The sequence below is a fragment of the Echinops telfairi genome, unplaced genomic scaffold (genome assembly GCF_000313985.2).
Source record: "Echinops telfairi isolate 266 unplaced genomic scaffold, ASM31398v2 ScPeMD7_2291;HRSCAF=2852, whole genome shotgun sequence".
NCBI classification, from domain to species: Eukaryota; Metazoa; Chordata; class Mammalia; order Afrosoricida; family Tenrecidae; genus Echinops; species Echinops telfairi.
Genome location: NW_022106189.1, coordinates 9,916,468 through 9,927,398, shown reverse-complemented (window position 1 = coordinate 9,927,398; position 10,931 = coordinate 9,916,468). Strand labels below are relative to the sequence as shown.

The window sequence follows — 10,931 nt, the reverse complement described above, 5'->3', positions numbered from 1 at the left end:
ACACACACTATCATGATCCTAATTCTATCTCACAAATCTGGCTAGACCAGCATGTACACTGGTAGAGATAAGAGCCTGGAACATGGGAAATCCAGGACAGATAAACCCCTCAGAACCAATCATGAGAGTTGCAATACCAGGAGCATAAGGAAGGTGGGGGAGAAAGGGGGGAACCAATCACAATGATCGACATATAATCACCCCACCCAGGGGGATGAACAATAGAAAAATGGGTAAAGGGAGACAGTGGTCAGTGAAAGCCATGATTTTTAAAAATTAATAAATTATAAAGGGTTCACGAAGTAGGGAGGGTGGGGAATGGAGGGGGAAATGAGCTGATACCAAGGGCTCAAGTAGACAGAAATTGTTTTGAAAATGATGATGGCAACAAATGTACTTGACACACTGGATATATGAATTGTGATAAAAGTTGTACGAGCCCCAATAAAATGATTTAAAGAGAGAAAGGGGGAGCGTGGTAAAGGGACTCGTGTATATTGGCATCTAGAAGCTGATAAAATATGTATTACCGCATATACTCGTGTATAAGCTGAGTTTTCCAGCACATTTTAATGCTGTTTTTGTTGTAAAATTAGGTGCCTCGGCTGGTATTTGGGTCAGCTTATACTCGAGTATATACTGTAATTATCCACCCCCTTTCTTTCCCCTCCTAAAAAAAAGCCTGAGTAAAGTAAAACAGAACTGAGAGCATTGTAGGATGGGGGAAGGTTTGGGCCAGCATTAGATTGGTCAAATGAAAATAGCAGGTAAATTTTGACCTACAGAATCTGTATCAATAAACTGACAACCAAATGCCCGAGAATGTAGTAATACTGTACACGTAGTTATTCAATTTTGAGTTTGAGTATATAAAAGTCAATTACTGCTGCTCTGTGTGTTAGACAGGATTCCCTAGAGAAACAAAACCAGAATAGTAATAATTATATATATATATATTTATACAAATAGATATGTAACATAAGAAATAAACAGTTAATTAAATTATAAAGCAGTACAAATGGCTCAGTGCAAATCACTCCCGTGAGAGAGTTGTGAGACACTGGCAATCCTTCAAGTCTTGAGGGCCGCCTGGTAGTCCTCTATAGAGCAATTCAGGCTATCCGGGCACAGGCAGCAAACATCAAGGCAGGTCACTAACAGTCAGTCACATGACAGGGTCTGACAGTCCCCAGCTCAAGAGATGTAAATTCCAATGATGTGACGAAGCAGGTCTTGAAGGAACCTCAAATTACAGTGACACAGTCCACAAGTTAGGTGTCCCACAGGTAGTGTAGCTTGCAAATTAAGGCAAAGAACAAGCAAGGCAGCCGCACACTGGTCCAATGATCACAGAGCAAGAGACAAAAAAGGAAAAGCTCTCCGAGCAATTCATCTCTCTGCAATTAATCCCTCATGTGTTTATCAACCAGGTTGGCACAATAAACTAACTACCTCACTCTGTAATTGTAATTCATGAAAATAAGTTTAATGAAAAACAAAACTAAACACGAGTCTGCAAATTCCAAGAGATAATTGTTTATTTTGGGGCACACACACAAAAAGAATTTTAGGCATATAAAGCTGTAATGAGCTTTTAGCGTAATTTTTCCTCAAACTATACAGTTAATGTTGCAGTAATTATTTGAGGGATAACATCAGACAACTTGTTTTGGGCATGTCTGCCAGTCTTCCTACCCCAAAAGGTAAAAGATGCTGCTAAGGTCCTTTGTATTCTTACATACACAGTTAATACTTATTCCAGCCACCCTGAGCTGGGTCATCTGGAGCAGCGGGTTCTCTCTTCTCTCTGTCCCCTGGCACTAGGTAAAGCTAGGAGAACACCATCCATCTACATCTACTGCCTATGCTGCCTTTCCCTGTCAGCCAGCTACCCACAACTGGGTCCATACAAATCAACTGTCTGTTGTCAGCATCTGTAGGTTAGTTAAAAAGGAGCCCTGGTTGTGTAGTAGTTAGTGTTAGGCTGTGATATAGTTAAAGTTTATTGTGCCAACATGGCCGATAAACACATGTGGGGTTAATTGAAGGGCGGAGGGATAAATGGCTCCGTAAGCCTCGCCTTTCCAGTTCTGGTCTCTTGCTTTGTGATGGTTGGACCAGAGTGCAGCTGTCTTAGCCAGTTCCCTGCTTCAACTGGCAAGCCTCACTTCCTGCAAGGGAGCCCCAAGGTGAAGCTGCATGGACCTCCCCCGATGCAGCCCTGGGTGCTGGAGCAGCCAGCACTGAGATGCTTACACATTCACTGATTCGGCTTTCCTCCTGCAGTCAGAATCATAGTGTGTGTTTTGTGAGATGGAGGAGGACGTTGTGGATTGGTGTTGGACATATGGGTTAATGTTGGACTTGTGGGCTTGGGCAGCACTGGGTTGGGATGTATTCTTGATGTGCACTTAACCTTTATATAAAACTCTCTCTTATCCATGAGTTTCTGTGGATTTGTTTCTCTAAAGTACCCAGACTAACACAGGCTGTGATCTGCAAGGTCAGTAGTTCGAAACCACCTGCCATTCTACAGAAGAAAGACAAGGCTTTCTATTCCTATAAAGAGTTACAGCCTCAGAAACTCACAAGGGGTAGGCTTACACCATCCTGTAGAGTCACTATGAGTCAGTATCGATGGCACCAAATTTGGTTTTTTGGTGGGTTCGTTAATTCTCCAAAACAGTTAACAAAATCACGTAACGTTCTACTCTTATAAAGAGTTATGGTTTCAGAAATCCTCTGGGGCAGTTTTACCTTTCTTATAGGGTTGCTATGAGTCTGAATCAGCTGATGGCAGTGAGTTTGGTTTTTAGAGTACTTATTATTACAACCCGAATGAATACAAGCGCGGAGAGAATCTGACAAGCTCTGAATGAGGTCCTGGGCATGGGACTTCCATTGTATCGAAGCTTTCATTGTCCCCAAGGACTTGCCTGTGCATTGGGATGTTCTCACGAACACCAGAGATCTCAAAAAGGAAGCTCCAAGGTCCAGAGGCCCCCAGTCATTGAAACCCCAATGAATATGTATGACTGAAACCTTCTTGCATAGTTATGATCATGCTATTGATGAATTTGCATGACTGTATCTGTAACCCCCCTTAAATCCTGAAGTTAGATCAGCTTGAGAATTTTCTATAGGTTCAAAAATACAAAGTTGATTGCATTGAATATTATACATGGGGACTTCGAATATTATCAGACACAAAATGAAATCTGGATATTTATCAATTGTTGCAGTTACCTATCTGTCTTTAGCACCAGCTGAAATTCAGATAGATAGATAGATAGATAGATAGATAGATAGATAGATAGATAGATAGATATAAATTTTTAGTGAATATTGAGAATCATCTAAATCATAATAAATATTTACAGATTTACAGTTCTTGAACAACTTTTCATGCAGCATATTTGTCAATGAAATTAACCTAGCAAAGCAACAATAAGAGTAATAGGAACTCTTAGTTTCAAAGGGTAGCCACAATGTTAATGATCTTTATCTCAAATGTCAGACAATAATGAGCAAAATTTTAATTTAAGGTCCAAACTACCAGAAATATAACATCACAACATGTTATACATCCACTTTAAATAAGTAAATAAAATCTAGGGCTGAGAGAATGTACTGAAGTAATAATGTATGTACTAAAATAATGTGTGCATGAAGCTTACAGTGAAGAACATCAGTTCTCAGATTTTATACCTCCCTAACTTCCTAGAGACAACAATTTTTTACTGTTTTTAGCTGTTCTGGTGATGTGATTATCTGTTCCTGTGAAGATTTACAGTCTTGGAAACCTTATAGGGAACTTCTGTTCTGCCCTGTAGGGTCACTATGAATTGAAATAACCCAATGGCAGTCAGGTGTTTTTTTTTGGTGTCTATAGCTATTAAGGAAATTGAAGTAGTACTTAAAAACTCTCAGGAGGAAATCTTTTAAAAAAATTTTTATTAAAAGATTTTATTGGGGGCTCTTAAAGCTTTTAACAATCCATACACCAATTGTATTAGGCATATTTGTACATATGTTGCCATCATTGTTTCCTAAAAGTTCACTTTCTATTGAGCCCTTAGTATCAGCTCCTCTTCGCCCCCACCCACCCTTGTGACCCCTTGATAAATTATAAATTATTATTATATGCATTCAGAGGGAAATCTTTAGTACTAGTTATATGAAGAAGAAATGTGACAACTGGATTGGAGGAAGGTTTATTAACAACTTTCAAAATGCAGATAAATCAACCTTGTTTGCTGAAAGTGAGGAAGGCTTGAAACACTTGCTGATGAATAACTAAGATTGCAGCCTTCGGTATGGAATACAATTCAGGGCAGATAAGCTCCCAAATCGTCACAACTGGATCAGTAGGTAACATAATGGTAAACAGAGTAGATTGAAGTTGTCAAACAGTTCTCATGGGAGCAGCAGACAAGAGATCAAATGGTGCATTGCATTGGGTAAATCTGGTGCATAAGACCTCTTTAAAGTGTTGAAAAGCAAAGATGTTACTTTGAGGACTAAGGTTCACCTGACCATTATTTTCAATTGCCTCATATGCATGTGAAAGTTGGACATTGAATAAAGAACACTGTAGAAAAATTGGTGCATTTGAATTGTGGTGTTGGCAAAGAATACTCAAAGTACCATGGACTGCTAAAAGAACAAACCGATCTGTCTTGGAAGAAGTGCAGCCAGAATGCTCCTTAGAGGCTAGGATGGCGAGAATTTGTCTTACATACTATTGGACATTTTGTCAGGAGAGACCAGAATAATAGTTTGACTTTGGACATGTTAGGAGAGACTAGAATAAGAGTTTGGAACTTCCTTTAAAAAATAAAATAGAGATAGACTTAACTTATGCCACAGCATTTGTAGTCCTAAGCTTTTAATCCTAAAGAAATGAAAACTTTGTACAATCATCGCCACAGTCAATTTTAGAACATTTTTTTTGTTCTTGTACTTAACTATTATTAGTTTCTCCTTTCCCTTCGAAATTCCCTGCCATACCCTCAAGAATTAATCTAGTTACTGTTACTATGAATTTACCTAGCCAGGATTTCATATACAGTAAACAGACAAACAACTAACTGTTAACAAAGTAAAAGAGCAAAGCCTCAATCAACAAGAAAGAAGAAAATACTAAAAACTAAAACAAATTGAAAATGAGTCAAAAGGAAGATCAAGTGACAGCGTGTTAAGTTCTAACCTTGCATTTGTGGTGGTCCTCTTTCCAGTGCATGCTGTTCATACCTGGTCTGTGGTCGGGATTTACCAGAGGCCTATTATGTATGTTTTTCCTTTTCACTTTAAAAAAACAACAACTTTAAAATGGGTCAAAAGGGAGGTCAAATGATAATGCATTTTAACCGAACTACATCTGCCATAATTGACTTTACAATGATCTTTGTCTGATAACAAAACTATTCGCATCTCAACTATGGTCAGAGGGTATTCACCAAAGGCTTAATCTATGTGTGGACCCTACAAATGGATTTTGGACTTCCATTGTCATCCATAGCCTTCTGAAAACCAGATGTTCACAATTTAAACCGAAATACCATTCCCTCCTTTGTATTTTCGTTTTATTATTTACAGTCCTTGCATCATACAGGTGTGCTTTTTCCATGTGTACTTCTCACTTTAGATGACTGCTTGTTTGAAGATAGACACTATTCCTTCTGATAGCCTAACACCATCTAGTTTCTTCGCCACACTTTGCTATAGTACCCATATCCTCAGTGATCTCTTCATGAGGGTAAACATCAAGCAGGGCCATTTCATAAGACCTAATTATTCTTAGATTTGAACTAGAATTAATGCAAGCCCAAAATTCATTCACATATCTTTGGTTTATATACATCCGTGGTTCACTTTAGAGACATCATTATTAGCTTATGTTAGAGAATTCTTTAAAACCATGTTTTGTTATAAACTGGAAGCAAACAATGATACATGGCTAAAATATTGGTGCATCCATAGCATGAAATACTGCTTAGCAATAACAAGGGATGAATTATTGCCACATGGAGTGATTTATATCTTAAGAACATTATGGCAAATGCAAAAGGACAGTGTCAAAAGTCACATACTATATATAGAACATTGCTAAAAATTACATGATTTTAATCACAAAAACAGATGAGTGATTCCCAGGGATGACCGATGGTTGGGGAAAGTGGAGTGATTAGCTAAAAGGGGTAATATGAAGGATATCTTTTGTGGTGCTGTATTAGCTCTTTATATCCTGTTTGAGGTGGTGGTTACAGTAATCTGTGATAAAATGGTTTCAGTAACTTTCTGGGTTTATATTACTATTTTTTTAATCATTTTATTGGGGGCTCATACAACTCTTATTACAATCCATACATACATCCATTGTGTAAAGCACATTTGTACATTCATTGCCCTCATCATTCTCAAAACATTTGCTCTCCACTTAAGCCCCTGGCATCAGCTCTCCTTTTTTTCCCCCTCCCCCCTCGCTCCCCTTTCCCTCATGAACCTCTGATAATTTATAAATTATTATTTTGTCATTTATTGTCCTATCCGACATCTCCCTTTACCCACTTTTCTGTTGTCCATCCCCCAGGGAGAAAGTCACAGTCACATGTAGATCCTTGTAATCGGTTCCCCCTTTCCATCCCACTCTCCCTCTACGCTCCCAGTATCGCACTATCGCCACTCACACCACTAGTCCTGAAGGGATCATCCGTCCAGGATTCCCTGTGTTTCCACTTCCTATCTGTACCAGTGTACATCCTCTGGTCTAGCCAGACTTGCAAGGTAGAATTCGGATCATGGTAGTGGGGCTGGGTTTTATAGTATAATTATTTAAGATGTAACTATGAGGTAAGCTGGGTGAAGACTATATAGGAACTTTATATGCTATCTTTACAAGTTCCTGTGAACATATAATTATTTCAGAATAAAATATTTTAAAATTAAAACTTTGAGACCACGGCCTAAATATAATACAACAGAATAAATTCAGAGGTTGTAGCCAAAATTGCCCATTTGACATCTTGAGGGATACTAGCATAGATACTTCACTTTCTGTTTATATGTCCAGGAAGAAGGATTCCTGGCTGTGTTGTATTAGCTCAGTCACCATACTAGAGAATAGCCACTGTCATATTAAAAATTAGGCTTGTCTGTCCATCAGCAATTACCTCTCGTTTACCCCCAGCCACAAACACTGTAGATCCATGCAGTAAGCCTAAGATCACACTGCCTAGAGTAAATGTGGCAACTTCCTCATATTTGTTATTTTATCTGTTAGTAGGAATTTTGTAGTTCTAAACCCCAGGTGCATGAGGAAAGTGTACACTCATTTGAATATAAACTCAACTGAAGATATTGGGCATCACAATAATATATGGTAGGTATCAGTCATTTTGAAAGCCTCATTTTGAGTTGAATAAAAACACCAGTTGTTAGTTTGAAGTAGAAATCATGTCAGCTTATTTCTTATAAGTCTACCCAGAACGTCTTCTCTAAAGATATTTAAGGAGCTGATAATTTGTTAGGATCTAGTAAGCAATCTTCCCTCATTCGGTCCTCCTTCAATACCAAATTTCACTGGAAAGCCTACCTTAGCTCGCTTTTTTTGAGAGACAGAACTATCCAGCATTCTCCGATTCTTTATTCATACTTTGTGGGTAACTGGGTCAAGTTTCCAACCCGATGTCCCCAGTGGCACAACTGGATAGAACTGTTTTGAGCCATAGGATTTTCATTGGCTGATTTTAGGACTATGTTCAAAGTTTGATCTTCCTTTAAAAACAGGCATAAAATTAAATAGAGCATATTGTTCTGATCAGTTGGACAATATTAATCTTGTTTTTCTAGAATACCTTCAAGAAATTAATTTGTCTTATTTGGAAACCAAGAAGAGTAATAGTAGTGAGGTATAAAACCAAAGTTCATCCTCAAGTAAAACATTTTATTTGATTGGTAGTGTAGCACATCCTCAAAAAAAAATTTTTTTTTTTATTGGTAGTGTAGCACAGCAGATGTTTGCTCTTTGTAGATGGAAATAAGTCTAGTCTTGTGATCCTCCACTGTACAGCTAAAGATCACGTTGCGAAATAAACAACTGAGAATGTTACAATATCTGAAACTAGATAAAAATATTGTAAAAGAAAATTAAAAAATATATATTGTATCTCCCATGAGGATGATTAAGGAACCTGGTTGGATAGTGCCTACGCATTTGGGAGAAAGATGAGGCTTTTTACTTCTGTAGCGTTAACAGTCTCAGAAACCCACGGGAAGTTCTGCTCTGTCCTATAAGGTTGTGTGAGACAGCATCAACTCGATGGCAGTTTTTTAATTTGTAAGGATGATTAAGCAACTTCTTTGAAATATTTTATATAAAACATAACATTTTTCCGAAGGCTACAGATATGGGTTTGATTTTTTTATTTGGAAAACAAGCTTGGCATTTCTATAATGTAATGTGTGCTATAAAGAGCTTTTGTTAATTGATCTCATTTCTTTTCTTCTCTTTATAGGAATATATTAAAGGAATCTGTGAACCTGAATTGGAAGAAAGAGAATGTTATCCCAAAGCCATGCACTGCATTTTTGTTGGGGCACAGAGCCTCTTTCTGAAGAGCCTGATTCAGGATACCTGTGCCGACCTGTGCATTCTGGACATCGGTCTTCTGGGCATCCGAGGGAGCGCGGAGGCTGTTGTCATGGCTAGGAGTCACATTCAGCAGTTTGTAAAGCTCTTTGAGAATAATGAGAACCTACCCAGCAGTCAGAAAGAATCAGAGGTGAAAAAGGAGTTTAAACAGTTTGTTGAAGCACGAGCAGACAATTACACGATGGACTTGCTGATTTTGCCCACTTCCTTAAAAAAAGAACTTTTGACTCTCACACAAGGTGAAGGGAATCTATTTGAAACTGGAGAAAATGATGTTATTGAAATTAGAGATTGTAAACAAGCAGAGTTTACACAGGATATTGCCACAGGGATGAATATTACCAGCGATGAAATAATTTTGCAGGACGATGCAAGAGATAAAGCTGGCACTCCTGTGTCTGAGCTCACTCAGAAAATGGACACCGTCTTTTCTCGCTCACCGGATGTGCTCTTTGTTCCGGCAAATGGTCTGTCCCCAGATGAAGAAGGGCTTTCCAAAGAAAGAATTTGTCACAAAAGGAGATCTTCTGATTCTGAAGAAAGAAATACCAAGAAGCCGTTTTCTTTGGAAAATGTTGAGGAAGGGGAGCTTTTACATGATGGAAAGACATCAGCCAGCAGTGTAATCATTGACCTATCTGAGTCTGATTCTGAATATTTCAGTCCAGACGTAAAGGACACGAGTGAGGAAATGGAGTACAACATCCTTGTAAACTTTTTTAAAACCATGGGCTATTCCCAAGAAATTGTTGAAAAGATCATTAGGGAATTCGGACCATCTACTGAACCCTTATTGCTCTTAGAGGAAATTGAAAAAGAAAATAAAAGATTCCAAGAAGACAAAGAATTTTCATCTGATAACATGTATCCAGAGACCAATAAAACCAAAAATAAAGGCATTTGTAGTAATGTAAATGCACTTACCGTGGATTCCACTGCAAAGAAAACACAGACTCACACACAGAAAAATATGGTAGAAAAATTTTCTCAGTTACCATTTAAAGTAGAGTCAAAACCATGTACCTCCAATTGCAAAATTAATACTTTTAGAACAGTGCCAGCAGAACAGAAACAAGAAATCTGGGGTACAAACCAGAACTACACGTGTAACATAGATCTGGAAACTGATGGCCTGTCACCCTCTGTTACTCCTTCAAGTCCCAAAGAAGCTGTCCATTTTGTTTCAAGGGGAGCTTCACATCATCAGCCCAGAATTCCAGTTTTTCTTGAGAATGGCTTGCAGCACCAAGCAGAACCCTTGCTCCCAAGTAATATGAAAGCCGCCTGTGAAAGCCGCTCAGGATGTGCTAACTCTCCTCAGTCTAAGCCTAATTACCCACCCCTTTCTCCACCTACTCGGCTGCCCCAGTTACCACCTCCGGTTACTGACACAAGACTAGCAGGACCATCTGATCATATTGATTCCTCAGTTACGGGAGTTCAAAGGTTTCGAGATACTCTAAAAATACCCTACAAGCTGGAATTAAAAAATGAACCAGGGAGAACAGATTTGAAGCACATTGTTATAGACGGAAGCAATGTTGCAATTACGTAAGTCCATTCTGCAAGTGTATTGTTTTAAGTAGAGCTATAAGTAGTGTCTCTGAATGACATATATTTAAAGGAACGACCTTATGTGTTAAATTGATGTGATGTATTGAATTGACCTATTGGGTGGTTGGGGGCAGTCAGTTGTGTGGGAAGGTTTTATTTCATTTTCTGGAATTGTGTTCTTTGATTCACCCTGCTAACTTGTATTTCTGAGGGAAAGAGGTAATAGAAATTCTCTTTTTCACATTGCTTTGCCCAATAATAAGCAGTATAATCCAAAACCCCACTGGCATCTGGTCATTTATGACTCCTGCCATTCCTGTAGGACAGAGTAGAACTGCCCCATTCAGTTTACAAGTCTGTGATCTTTTCAGAAGCAGCAAGCAGACTGCCATATCTTTGTCCTACATAGTGAATGGTGGATCTGACATCCAATGTTTTAGCAGTCGAGTACCTTAACCACTGTGGCACCAGGGATCCTGATAAGCAATATAAACTCACTTATTGCTGCATAGAGATTTTAAATGATTAGGTTTATGTTATCACAAATATCATTAGGTTCTGAATATAAGTACAGAGATAAGATAGTGATTTGCTGCCCTTTTTTGTGTTGGAATGGCCCCAATGTCTAGCCAAGACGGTGTAGTCTGTGCTGTGCTAATAGGTATGATGTGTTTCTGTTAACCTGCTGATAACATTGATGACAGTATCCATTCTTTTTTTTTTT

The 10,931-nt window shown here is 38.5% G+C and overlaps 1 protein-coding gene across 1 annotated transcript in view; it reads left to right on the top strand.

The window, feature by feature from the left end:
* Positions 1-10,931, top strand: part of N4BP1 (NEDD4 binding protein 1) — a 77,639-nt gene that overhangs the window by 28,741 nt on the left and 37,967 nt on the right. Inside the window, exon 2 of the mRNA XM_004704687.2 lies at positions 8,517-10,204. Coding sequence (XP_004704744.1) covers positions 8,577-10,204 — 1,628 coding nt within the window. The 5' untranslated portion in view covers positions 8,517-8,576. The remainder of the gene's footprint in view (positions 1-8,516; positions 10,205-10,931) is intronic.